We start from the raw sequence: 13792 nt of genomic DNA, 5'->3' as shown, positions 1-13792 counted from the left end.
TCTGCCTTCTCTTTATTGCAAAAAATGTAAGAAGAGATATATAGAATTTGAGACTATTTTGTAGGAGTAGATGCAGCCAACAATGAAAAAAGGAAAGAAAAGATGGGGATAACAAACAACACTAAGCAGACTAACATGAAAATGAGATAGAGCCAAAGATTGGAAAGGAAACCACATAAGCACAAAAGAGATTGATGTATGGGTCATTGCCCTCCACTCTACCACTTTGTTAAGTGTGGTTCTCATGCTATTAGCTCTTTATCTTTCATATTACAATCTCAACATCAAACTTCCATAGTTAAATTCTTCTCTCACTTCTCTTATCCAACCACATCAAATTTAATTTAACTTACATGCAATTCAGATTAAATAATAAGGTTGTTTATCTTATAATATATTTGTTATTCGAATTTTGCTAAAAAAGAAATTTGTTTGCTTAGGAAGATAATAGTGTTTATATATGCCCTCCCCAAATCTTATTGCACATATCTACCACTCCACCATATAAACATATTGAAGTTTTTAAATGAGTTCAAGTTCAAACAAATTTTGCATGGGAATTTTTTTTTGTTGAACAAACTTGTACAAGTTCAAGTTCAATTTTTTGGGGTCTATAAACAAGTTCAACTACAAAAATTGACTGTAAAACATTCAAGAATAAATTAGAAAATACGTTCCAAATCGTATTATAGTTATCCCCTTAATAAAATCAATATCAAAGAACTACTCAGACGTTAATTTAATGATGTAAAACTTTATTAGATCTCCATATATTATACTATATCAAAAAGAAATTACTTCTTTACTATCTTGGTTATAACTTATAAAAAAATTAAAATCAAGGTCATTCTTAATAATTTTAGTAATATTATTATTATATCAGAAATAAAAAAAAAATTAGTTAATAATAGCGAGTAACGCATTTTCACGTGGTCACAAATAATTAGGTTACACACTATCCTTTCCAGTTTCCATGCCACAATCATGAAAATGAACAACAATCTCGATGATCTGAATAACCGGGTTTATCTCAGAGCTAATCCATGAAGAGAAAACGAAAAAAATATTTTTTTTTGAAGAAAGTTACGATTTTTGGAGATGGGTCTTTCAGAGGAGAATCTAATAGGTCTAATTCTAGCATTGGTATCAAGTGGGTTCATTGGTGCAAGCTTCATAATTAAGAAACAAGGTCTTAAAAGAGCAGCTGCTGTTTCTGGTGTTAGGGCTGGTAATTTTCAATCTCTCTTTTTTTAGAATATGTAATTTATAAATTTGTAGCTTATTTTGATTATGCATGGTTTTGTTTTTCATAATTTTGTAGGTGTTGGAGGATATTATTATCTCTTGGAGCCACTCTGGTGGGTAGGGATGATCATAAGTAAGCTTATTATATGATGTTTCCTTTTGTTTCTATGTTTCTAGTCTTGTCAAGTTTTGTCATCATAATTTGTTTTGTTTTGAATCTATAATTGTATGAAATCAATTGGGTTTGTAAAAAAGATGGATTTATTTAATCCTTTACATTAGGTTGAATTAATTTTGTTTGCTGGAATGTGGATTTAATGCTTCATATGTTTTACTTAGCATGTTTTCTAAAAAAATTTCAGTTGCAGTAGATTCAGTAATAGTAGTATATATGCTTAGTTAGAGTCTTCAGATTTTAATTTATCAGTGTCAATTTTTTCTTTAACTGATTCCTTTCAGAACCTGCTTCAATGTGGTTTCTTGTTCAGTGATTGTAGGGGAGGTTGCAAACTTTGTTGCTTATGCGTTTGCCCCAGCAGTTCTAGTTACCCCTCTTGGAGCCTTAAGTATTATCATGAGGTATTTCCCTTCCTCTTCTTGCTCGACTTTCGGGTGAGAGTTAAGACAGTTTTAAGTTATAACGTTGTTAACTCATCAGCTTCTTTTCAATGATGTTTACATGGTATCTTATAGTGCTACTCTGGCTCAACTTATTCTGAAAGAGAAGCTACACCAATTTGGGATTTTGGGCTGTGTAATGTGCATTATTGGTTCTGTCATCGTTGTTATTCATGCTCCAAAGGAGCAGCCTATTAAATCTGTTCTAGAAATATGGGATATGGCTACTCAACCAGGTTTGAATGCACTTCCCTTTTGTTAAATGCATTTTATTGCAATTCCTTGACAATGAGGTATTTTTCTTTGCATGCAGCATTTCTGGCATATGTGGGCTCAATAATAGTCTTGGTTTTCATTCTGGTCTTCCATTTTGTACCAAGATGTGGACATACCAATGTGCTAGTTTATACTGGCATTTGTTCATTGATGGGTTCTCTCACTGTATGTAAATTAACTGTTCTTCTCTCCTGCTCAATTTTCTTTTCATAATCGATCTAAACTTCTACCCACCCTACCTAGTGGGATTAAGGATTGCTTGTTGTTGTTGTAATTGATCTTAAATTCTATGATTTGTTCATTCAAAATGCATTTATTAATGAATTATTGTAATTTTGCAGGTGATGAGTGTTAAAGCCCTTGGAACTTCTTTGAAATTAACTTTTGAAGGGGAAAATCAGTTAATCTACTCGGAGACGTGGTTTTTTATGTTAGTTGTGGCTGTATGTGTCATCATGCAAATGAATTATCTTAATAAGGTTTGTTACTCAATTTCTCTTAAAATTAGCATGCTGGTCCCATCCTACATACATTTTTGTCAACGATTTATTTCGGTGGTAGTTCTGAGATTTCGCAAATTCTTTTAGTTGAAATATTGTTGTCGATTGTTATTTGTTAGTATAAAGAAAACAATTATGTCAAGCTTTGGAATCAATTATTTTCAGTAAAATTAGGAGTAAGATAAAGTATATGGAATACAACTTCATAAGATGTGAGTTACTAATGTTGTTTAGGTGAGAAATGGGAATCACAATCAAATTATATCACAAGCTGCACAATGCCACTTGTCATGGTTAAATTTTACAAAAATGAACTTATTCTTTGTCTCCCAGCAGAAGATGTCTTGTAAACATGTTAGACAAGTTGCAACTATTGCATTTATCTGAGATACACCAAGTCTTTCCCTCACGAGTAATCGTAGTTCTTTTTATCACGACTTTATTTGTGAAATAGGTAACAAAATATCATCTGGGGTTCTCAATGCTTTTGAGAAATACTAGCATATCAGTAGTATGCAAATGTTAGTTAAGCCTTACCAGAATCACCTTTTCTGTTTCAGGCTCTTGACACCTTCAACACTGCAGTTGTGTCTCCTATATACTACGCCATGTTCACAACACTCACAATCCTAGCCAGTGTGATAATGTTTAAGGTACTATCACCTTATTATGTCATTTAATGTTGGATGGGTAAGATGTTTCTATTGTCTAACTTGTACAAGAGCCTAAAGACATTTCGAAATAATGCTTACAGGATTGGGATGGCCAAAGTGAAGGAACTATAGTGTCAGAAATATGTGGTTTTATTGTTGTACTCTCTGGCACGATATTGTTACATGCGACCAAGGAATTTGAGAGAAGCTGTTCTTTTAGAGGTGTGGTAAATTTAATTATACTATCTATTCCTGCTGCTATTGACTAGCCAATTACTGTATGGAACCATAATTGATATTGTCTTTCATATTTCACATGTTGAAACGGTTGCAGGTAGTGCACCTTCATCGCCTTCGTTATCAGTCCGGCTTTATAATGGAAACGAGGACTGCTTTCTTAAGCATGATGAGGAAAATGGGTCCCCTTCTGAGAGCATGTGCTCAAGAAGACAAGAATCATATTAGATGGCTTTATCTGAGACAAAAAATTCTTAATTTCATTCAGTCATGGAGGGAAGATGGACCCTTCTGAAAGAGATGTTTTGTCAGATGATAACATGCACCAGAAGATACTAATGAAACCATAGAATGAAGAGAAGTTTGTGATCCTTCTTTGATTATGAGCATCTCAGGAATTTGTCAACATAGATTTTTTGGGTTATGGAACTGATTCTCTTGTATGGTGCATAATGTACAGTGTGTTCAAGGTTGTTTGGTTTCTGACAAATGATTTGTCCACTTGTCAAAGTTGGGAATATGCTGTGACTAGTAGTCATTGGATTGAGATTAGTTCAACTTGTGTGTCTGTTTTAAAATGAACCAAGAAAGTGATTGTGAATAGAGATTATTTTGTCAAAACCATGTGCATAGTGATTTTGTGTAGTTTTCATTTTTCATTTTATTTCTTCTGGATTAGCATACAAGATTTATTTATGTTTTGTGAGTATTGAGATGTACATGGAACAAAGCAATTTCTTTTCAGAATTGTAGTTTCCTATGAATAAAAAATATTCTTGCCCTGTAAACATTTTCCCATACTCTCAGCATTATGCTCAAAAACATCTATTTATTTATTATACTATTACTACTATATAAAGATAAGTAATGTGAAACAATTGGAAACCTCACATTATATGTATCATCTGTCCATACTAGTGATGAGGAAAGCACACTATATTATTAGGAAATTTTCCACCAGCAACAGTGATAACAAATGATTGTTTTTCCTAAAGAGACTTAAATGAAAGAACTTGTGGCATAACTTTGATGTCCAGGTCCATACTTGTTTGAACAATTGCCTTGTAAGAAGAGTTAATATAGCCAACATTGGTGACAATTCTACTAAAATTGACAAGAATCTGTTGTGTTGGCTGCACTTGAATTGTAAGTGAAGGATAATTTATGTCTTTAACCATTGATCTTTGAGGATTTGATGAAGGAAAGTGCTATTGTTTCCAGATATTATTGTAATTGTTAGAGTGTCATATCCAATGTTGCATGAGCAAATTCACATAGTCATCCTTAGAGAGATCAAAAACTAGCCCAAGATGGCAAATTCCTTTTCTTTAGTGCTCTTCATTGGTTTGGCAGTGGTCATAATAGAAGACTTCATAGCTGCTGGAGACTAATCAGGATGGAAACTCTTAACATAAGTTGCTACACTACCAACATGGGTCCATGCCATTGAAGTTCCTGATAGAATGCAATATTTGACTGATCTTTTATCTTCAAGAACCTGTGGGGTGCTGCAATTGGTGAAAAGGCAGCCAAGATTTATACTGCCGGGGCGCTTATGCCTGGCTTCATAATTTAAGAACTATAGCATTTGGTCTTCGAGAAGAAAAGTCGGCAATCAAAGGGGCATTAGTATCTTTAATGGCTTCGCTTCGTAATATTTCAGCCCGAGGACTCATGCTAGAATTAGCATATGAAAGAGCAAGAGTGTATGCTTTATTTAGAATCTAATGCTGATGCAGGGCATGGAACAATAAAAGAATCATTGTTGTCATATTTCACAATTGAGCCTAATGCACCAAATTGATAACTGGTTAGAATTCCGAATGGATTTTAACATAAAACAATTTTTACTTCTACCTGTTTTTGATCCAGACAATTCTTAGAACAAGATGCAGCAATGTCACCTGAACAATTTGGAATGATTATTAAATGAGTTGTGCAAATCCAAATACAATGGCTGCATCTTATATAGCTATATCATTTGTTCTACACATACTCATGCTATTGTACTACTTCTGTACAGTGGTGTGCTTGTCTTAATTTATGTTCCACTTGTTGACAAGACTCCTGATCAAGATGGTCACATTTTTGTTAGCAGGTGCTGAACTTATAATCTGAATTTTTTGAAGTAAAATTGCAATGAATGAAGTGAGAAGATTGGACACCTAATCATAAGTCCCACATAGTGGAGTTCACAAATTTAATGAGAAGGTTGAGCTATAAAAATCAAGTGAGTGTGTAATTGCAACATACTTACCTGGACAGGGTCAATGGATGATCAAGAAGGTCTATGGCCTAGGGTAGTGACCTCCATTGCACTTAGGAGGGGTGCTATCCTAAGGTCTACCCAAGTGGTGGAGCCTATGTCATAATTTGTGGCAGTGGGGGCCTGCGTTCGCGCGGCCCCTCCAAATGTAGTTCCAAGTTTTTTTGAGTTGTGATAATGAAGTAGCTTCATTTGATGTTATTTATTTATTTGCTACAAAGAATAACTTCGTATCCATATGTAATCTTAGACTTCACTAAATACTTCATTATTTACTAGTTTGAGCTATTGGGCAGTTCATTTGTGAAATAGTAAGAAGAGTGTATACCCATTTTGATCTTATCTGTTTTATTTTTTAAAATAGAAATGGTTCAATTTTTTTTAAATGTAGCTCAAATTAGTTCCTAGTGTTGTAAAACATGTTAAAAATGTTTAATTTAATCCACATTTAAAAATTTGGGACCATTTTAGGTTTCCTTTTTTTAAAAAACTGGTAATCGAAATAATAATTGTATATATTGAGCTCTATGTAAATGATACCTAGTTACATATATACATTGTTTTCAGATTAAGGATATTAATTAGAGTATATTCAATTTCATGAGATTAGGGATATTTTATTATAAATTGTTGTTAGTTGTTTACTTATCGAGTCAGTCACTGGTAGTCATAATATGTTCATTAGCACATCATGTGACATCAATTTTCTTGTAAAAATTTATATAAAAAAGGTTATTAGATTTCAAAAGATACATGGAAAAGATGTTGTGATTGATGGAGAATAGAGCTAGCAAGCACAAAATCTAGTGAAAAAGTTTGCAGTGTTAGTTTGACTTTGAATAAAGTGGATGCATCATTGTTATGTTTTTCCCACAAGCACTCAATCATTACTATCCATTCCTGAAAGGATAAAAATGAGCTTCATAATGATTGGATTATGATGTTTTCTGCTTATGAAAAAAAATCAATGGCAATATCAATGCATTACCATTGATTTGGAGAAAGCATTTGGACATAATCACTATTAAATTGGTAACCCCAACCTTATATTAGTCCCACACAGAGCAGTCTTCAAAAGAACTAGTGTTTATAACCTTTTGACAAGCAAGGAAGTTTGCCGAGCTTGGTAACTCTTGCTTGTGACCCAAGTGGGGGGATCAAAGTGATGGAACATGACTATGGTTTGTCTAGGTTGGGTTGGTGTATGCTCCATGTTAGCTTGCCCATTCCAAGTTGAGAGTTGAGTCATGGTGCTTGAGTGAAGGCTTGAGTGTCATGACTCGTAGACAAGAGGGCAAAGCGTGAGGCTGGATTCACAGAGCAGCGAACACTTCTGGCTCCTGACAGTGGAGGGATCACAGGCTGCTGCATTACCCATCTCACAATGCCTAGTGAGCCGAGCCACCTGAACCATCACTTTTTTGGATAATTTTTTTTTATTGACAATGTTTTAATGTTATTGGGCATGCCAGCATGTAAAAAATCAAGGGCCTGAATATGTACAACTAGTGTAATTACACTTTGTCATATTTGATTTGAGCCTTAAATTATATAAAAATAATTGATTTGAATATCTTGCATATTACATTTGAGTCTATTCAAAATTGAACTCTATTACATTATGCTCATGCATATACATTAACATGACAAGACCTATAATTAACTTGTTAGATTCTGATCCAACTGCAGCCAGGCTGCTTTGTTGTCCCAAATTCTCTCATCATATCTCTCAGACTAGCCGCTTCTTCCCATTGGCCCGCTGCTGCACAGATATTAGACAAAAGCACATAAACTGATGGATTGTTATGTTCTCTTTCCAGAAGAATTCTAGCAATTGTTCTTCCCAGTCTTAAATTACCATGAGCTGCACAGGCACTGAACAACGACCAACACATATTGGAATGCACCCCAAAGTATCCACCTTTAATTACACTTTCTGCCTCGTCAAGGTATCCACTGCGCCCGAGCAGATCGACTATGCAGGAAAAATGATCCACACTCGGCACAAAACCATACCTTTTCACCATCGTATCGAAAATATGGGTACCGTCATCAACTAAACCTGCATGGCTGCATGCTGAAAGAACTGCAGTAAATGTAGCCTGGTCTGGTTCAATCTCAGGTGAGATTTGCATTGCCTCAAAACAGGACACAGCCTCTTTGCCTTGGCCATGTTGCGCATAAGCAGATATTAGAGCATTCCACGATATTGTGTCTCTTTCAACCATTGCATTAAATACCCTTAAAGACATGTCTAAAGACCCGCATTTGGCATACATTGTAACCAGGGCATTGCCTAAAGAAATTTCTGAAGAAAACTGGTGACGTAGTATGTAACCATGAACCTGTTTCCCTTGAGTAATGGCTGAAATGCTAGAACAAATGCTCAAAACAAGACTAAGGGAATAGGCGTTAGGCTTGAGTTGTGTATTAAGCAATGCACAAAATTGATCTAACCCTTGCAGGGGAGATCCATTTATCAGGAACCCAGATATGATAGTGTTCCAAGATATCAGGCTTTTGTAATGAAGATCACAAAAGATCTGAAATGCGGGATTTATATTTCCATGTCTGAAGTATGCAGAAATTAATGCATTGAATACTTCAACTTTCATAAGTCCATTTTTGGATAGGAGGGAGTGGAGTGTCTCCACAATTGGCAAAGAGTCTGCGGCAGTTAGCAGACTTCCATACGTAAATTCATCAGGTTCGTTTCCTTCCCTCCTCATTTTGAGAAAGGTCAACACCGCTGCATCGTTTAGATTTTCTTGAACATAGGTTGAAATCATGATGTTCCATGAAACAAGATCCCTTTCTTCCATTCTCTCAAAAATATTTCGAGCTTCATCTAACTCCCCAAAGCTGGAATACATTGTCATTGTTGAATTGTTCACGGCAGTATAAGCATCAAAACCCAATCTGGTCGCTTGTGCTTGCGCTTGACAGCCTGCTCCTAAAGACGAACAAGAGCTCATGACACTCACAAAGGTAAGTTCTGTCGCACTAAAACAAGCCTGCCGCATGTCTCTGAACACGATAAACGCATCGATATTCCTGTCCATCGTTACAAGACCATCAATCATCGCATTATAAGAAATATGATCACACACTGCAGCAGCTTTTGCTTCCTCAAACACAACATAAGCATCCACGACACATTTACATTTGAAGTACATAGTAATCAGAGAGTTAAGCACAGAAGTCCTAGCGAAGAAACCGCTTTTGATAACCACCGAATGGACATGCCTTCCATAATCCAAAACCTCGACATAGCACATACTCAACACACTAGCAAATGTGTAATTATCAGGCCTAACACCAAACCTATGCATGTCCCTGAACAAATTAAAAGCAAGATCTTCATGCCCATTATCCGCATACCCAGTAATGACAGCATTCCAAACAGCAACATTTGTCTTAGGCATTTGATCAAACACATGAAGCGCATAGTCAAAATGACCGAGTCTAGTACAAGCAGATAGAAGAGTAGTCCAGGAATACACATCAGTGTATTGGGTCTCTGCAAAAACATTTTTGACAGAAATGAGGTCATGGGCTTTGGCATAGAGAGAAAGGAGAGAATTTGAGACATGGGAATGTGCATTGAGACCGGTTCGAATGGAATGAGCATGAAGCTGGGTTCCAATGGTGAGGTGGCGAGAATTAGCAGAAGCAGTGAGGGCAGAGGAGAGAGAGTAATGGTCTGGTTTAAGTGATTGGGAAGAGTGAATTTTAGTGAAGAGTTTAAGTGATTCTGTGTATTGGTTTGAACGAATCAGTTCTATAAGTTTGTTGTTCAGTTTAATAAGATTTTCCTTAGACATTGAAATACATGGATTTTGTGTTGAAAAGGATCAAATATTAACATTGATTTTGAGATAGCACTTTTGTTTTAAACCCCTATTAAACTGAAAATATTTGATTTGTTATTGCTTTCAGGATGAATCTGTTTTGATGTAGTTTTCACATAGCAGTAGTCTGGTTTAATAGTTATATTTTTTTTGGTACTACTAAGAGTATCTTCTCACTTTTTGGGTTGGGTTCTTGGTATAAAATGAACTTGTGCTCCTATGTCCTATTAATATCAATATATACCATTAACTTTGAGATGGCATTTTTGTTGTAAAGCCCAACCTTAGCTTCGTCCCACATGGAGAAATCATGGACATAAATTATTGTTTATAAGATTCTGACAAGCATATCATTTTGCCGAGCTTGGTAACTCTAGCTTATAACCCAAGTGGGGGCATCAAGGTGATGGAACATGGCTATGGTTCATCTAGGTTGGGGTTTGTGGTGCACCATGCTGGCTTGCCCATTCCAAGTTGAGAGTTGAGTCATGGTTCTTGAGTGAAGGCTCGGGTATCATGTCTCCTAGACTAGAGGGCAAAGCGTGAGGCTGGCTTCACAGAGCAGCGAATACTTCTCGCTCTTGACAGTGGAAGGATCACAGGCTGCTGCACCCTCACCTCAAAATGCCTAGTGTGCCAAGCTACTTGAACCATCACTTTTATGTTTAGTAGTTGATCCACCATGGGATTGTGTTTTATGGTGTAGAGTAATACTTGTTTGTGTGGTGACTAGAAATGGATTACACTTAATCACTTACATAAGTAACTCTAGCTTGTGATAAACATCAATGAAAATGATTTATGGAATATTCAATGGGTAGAAGAGTACAAGATTATATAAGAAGACAAATCTATATAAAAGTTATATTCCCTGCTTGGTTATAGGCATGTTTGTTTTTGACATTTTCTAGGCTTTGGAACAAAGTAAAAATTCTAGTTATCAGAAGCTTAAACAAAAAATATCACATGAAATATGTTTCTTTGTTGTTTCATGTGGAGGATTCATGGCTAAGACTAAATGATAATATACTTTCATTTTACCATAATTAATCCCTTTGTGTGTGATAGTTTTCTAATCATAAAAGTTTAGTTGGTCTGTGAAGTTTTCCACCTGGTTTCCCTAACACTTTGATGGGAGGCATTGTGTTCTAGAGAAATCATGGGACAAACTTAGCCTTCATAATCCTGATTAAGTGTTTCAAAGTTGCTCATGTTTATGTGGCATTAAGTGCTACTAAAATTACATGTGCTTTCAGTAGTGGTATACCATTACTTTACTTAATGAAAAACCATATCATATTAATATTTTATCAAAAAAGTGACCCCATTAGAGGAATAGTTGAAGTGAATGAAAGAATGAAAAACGAAATGTTGAAAAATAAAAAGTTCCGTTGCCGGGAATCGAACCCGGGTCTCCTGGGTGAAAGCCAGATATCCTAACCGCTGGACGACAACGGATTTTGTGTTCACTATTACGTTTTAGTCTAATACAAAGCCACATTACACTTATGCTGACACTCCCATTATACTTTTGTTCTTTGTTTCTGGAGATGTCTTTGTATGACTGGTTTTGTAACACAAAGCTTGGTTAGTTATTGTGTTTAACTTCACATTCTACAACTGGTTTGAGTTGAAAATTTTCTTTTGAATTGCTCTTATATGTAAATGGTTAGGTTGAATTGCCCCTTGTATATCTTGTGTTAATAAATCTACCATAGAACAAGTGTGTCATGAATTCCTTGAAAAACTTTTCACCTGAATCATAGAACTATATTAGCTGTATCAAGCAAACCACCATCTAAGACATAATCACCACCAAAATAAACACAGAGAAGAAGGGGAAAAGGAAACCAACATTTTAGATTGAGAAAACCTTGGAACTAAATTTGAGAGGGGCTGCGCGAACGCAAACCCCCACTGCCACAAATTATGATGTAGGCTCCACCATTTAGGTAGACCTTAGGATAGCACCCTTCCTAAGTGCAATGGAAGTCACTACCCTAGGCCATGAGCATTCTTGAGCACCCATTGACCCCATCCAGGTAAGTATGTTTTAATGACACACTCACTTCCTTTTTATAACACAACCTTATCGCTCTAGTATTGGACTAAGCAATGTGGGACTTCTTAAAATTATTGTTATAACCATTCTGCAAATACTCAATGGATTTTGTAGTGAGCTTAGCCCAAGAACAAATAAGAAGCATTAAGTTTACAGGTTCAAGGTATTCCCCAAATTCCAAATTAAGATCCTCTGGTTATCATAAGTTAGGTTGTTTTGGTTTACAATTGAACCTAACTTATGCTTCTTATTTCATATGCAACAATGTTGCTTCCTCTTCAGTTGCAGTCACCATTTGAAATAATGGATTAGAGGAGTATACATAGAATAGGGTACTTCACATAAATCATTATATAAAGGGATGTTCATCATTCACCGTAATCCACTATAAATTAATATTCATTTTTTTAATGACCAAAGGGTACATGAGTTGCAGGGTTGCAACAAATTTATATGAAAGCTTCCTGGACAAACTACTACTTTTCCAGCAATGTGAAATCCATTTCTAGCTTGGATAAAAGTGCATTGCTAAAAACTTTATAGAGCAATTGGAATATCAAACAAACCTTGGAAGCATGCAATGATTAGAAGCCTTGTTTAGTTACATGGTTTATCTCCACCAATTCTCTTGCATAATTAGAAAACTGAGAAATAACAGGATAGAAATAAGCTAACTCATACTTTTTTTATAAGAGCTAACTTATACTAGTTCTAATCTCTATGTAAAATTTTAGTTCTTTTTCTACCACCTTCACAAAGCATTCAGCAAAACAATCTCCACTTGTTTGTGCGTATTACAAGTCTCATCACTCTACACTTATGTGCATGTAGTACCTAAATTGTGTTCTTACAAGAGTTTGTGTAAATATCATATAAACAACCTTCAACGGAACCTTATTTGTGCATATTGCAAGTCTTATCACTCTACACTTTTGTGCTTGCAGTAATATCATTATGAGATTATCACTCTACACTTATCACTCCAAATCAATTATAATATTATTAGTAGGATGTATCTTTAATACAATATCCAACAGTTGTGAAGATGATTTATTTCATAAGTAAAAGAACATATCATAATTCAAGAATCTTTTTAAAGAAGATTAATGTCAATGGATGTGCTAATGTGCATATTACAACTACTGGTGACTATACTTATTAAAACAACAACTAAGGGCAATTTATAATATCATATTTTCAATCTAGCTTAAAATTTAATATACTCTAATATAATTAATAAAGATTCTAGATTTTTTGGTACATTGATTCTTATGAGGTTGAATGTTATTTCCATTTTATGTGAATCTCAATATACATAATTGTTACATTATTAATGTGACTATTATTTCTATTTGTCAAACAACACATACTAATAAATAATTAACTCTTTGACATACTCTAAATTAAGTAAATATGAGTCTATAGTTAACCATTGTATCAATAAAAATTTGAAACTATGTTTGAAAGGGCTACGCAAACGCAAGCCCCTACTACCACAAATTATGACGTAAATTCAACCACATAGGTAGACTTTAATGTAGATCCCTCCTAAGTGTAGTGAAGGTCACTACACTTAGGAGGAATGCTACATTAAAGTCACTACACCACATAGGTGACACTAAAATATATTTCTTCTCGCTAATGAACTCTCATTCATTTGCAGAGAAACTGTTAAAACACTTTTGGTTAATGAATTCTAACGCATGGTTGCCTAGATTACATGCTATCAATAATGAACTAATATAGATTTATACTTTCCTTATGTTTGAGTAACCAAGTATAACCAGTAACTAACAAATGCTTTGCAACTAGAAACATATTCCAGAAAAAATATAAAGGACATAGTAAAAGGAGTAGCCACCCCATAACATATATTTATATACATGTTGAGAAACTGTTAAAACACTTCAAAATAAAATAGTATAGTAGAAGAATATCACTAATTTTTCTCACATAGCTAGTTAGGAATGAGAATGGTAATGCTATGTAGTATTATTGTATCTATATCAACCATTTACACTGCGGCTACTTTTAACCAGAACCTGCATCCTACTAAGAATAAGAATTCCCCACACAAGGTACAA

At 34.9% G+C, this 13792-nt stretch overlaps 2 protein-coding genes, 1 long non-coding RNA gene and 1 other non-coding gene across 5 annotated transcripts in view; 2 read left to right on the top strand and 2 right to left on the bottom strand.

Moving 5' to 3' along the window:
* On the top strand, window positions 919–4248 carry LOC109341394 (probable magnesium transporter NIPA6). Of its 2 annotated transcripts, none has more exons than XM_019579291.1 (9): window positions 919–1228; window positions 1322–1378; window positions 1734–1824; window positions 1939–2099; window positions 2177–2304; window positions 2481–2618; window positions 3200–3292; window positions 3394–3514; window positions 3621–4248. In XM_019579291.1, the coding sequence occupies exons 1-9, from the start codon at window positions 1099–1101 to the stop codon at window positions 3755–3757; spliced, it is 1056 nt and encodes a 351-aa protein (XP_019434836.1). In that variant the 5' UTR covers window positions 919–1098; the 3' UTR covers window positions 3758–4248. The 2 variants fall into 2 exon arrangements, with proteins under 2 accessions (XP_019434836.1, XP_019434844.1); XM_019579299.1 differs by having other exon boundaries at window positions 923–1228; window positions 3627–4248.
* LOC109341366 (pentatricopeptide repeat-containing protein At3g49740) lies at window positions 7352–9642 on the bottom strand. The gene has a single exon (XM_019579274.1). The coding sequence runs from the start codon at window positions 9617–9619 to the stop codon at window positions 7463–7465; it is 2157 nt and encodes a 718-aa protein (XP_019434819.1). The 5' UTR covers window positions 9620–9642; the 3' UTR covers window positions 7352–7462.
* Window positions 11018–13792, top strand: part of LOC109341385 — a 14221-nt gene continuing 11446 nt past the window's right edge. The window contains exon 1 of the long non-coding RNA XR_002106952.1: window positions 11018–11108. This is a non-coding gene — a long non-coding RNA (uncharacterized LOC109341385). The remainder of the gene's footprint in view (window positions 11109–13792) is intronic.
* Window positions 11033–11104, bottom strand: TRNAE-UUC. Its single transcript has one exon. It is a non-coding gene; the product is annotated as a tRNA-Glu (tRNA).

The sequence above is a fragment of the Lupinus angustifolius genome, chromosome LG02 (assembly GCF_001865875.1).
Source record: "Lupinus angustifolius cultivar Tanjil chromosome LG02, LupAngTanjil_v1.0, whole genome shotgun sequence".
Taxonomy (NCBI): Eukaryota; Viridiplantae; Streptophyta; class Magnoliopsida; order Fabales; family Fabaceae; genus Lupinus; species Lupinus angustifolius.
Note: the sequence above shows the minus strand (reverse complement) of the source record. Positions and strands in the feature narration are given on the sequence as shown.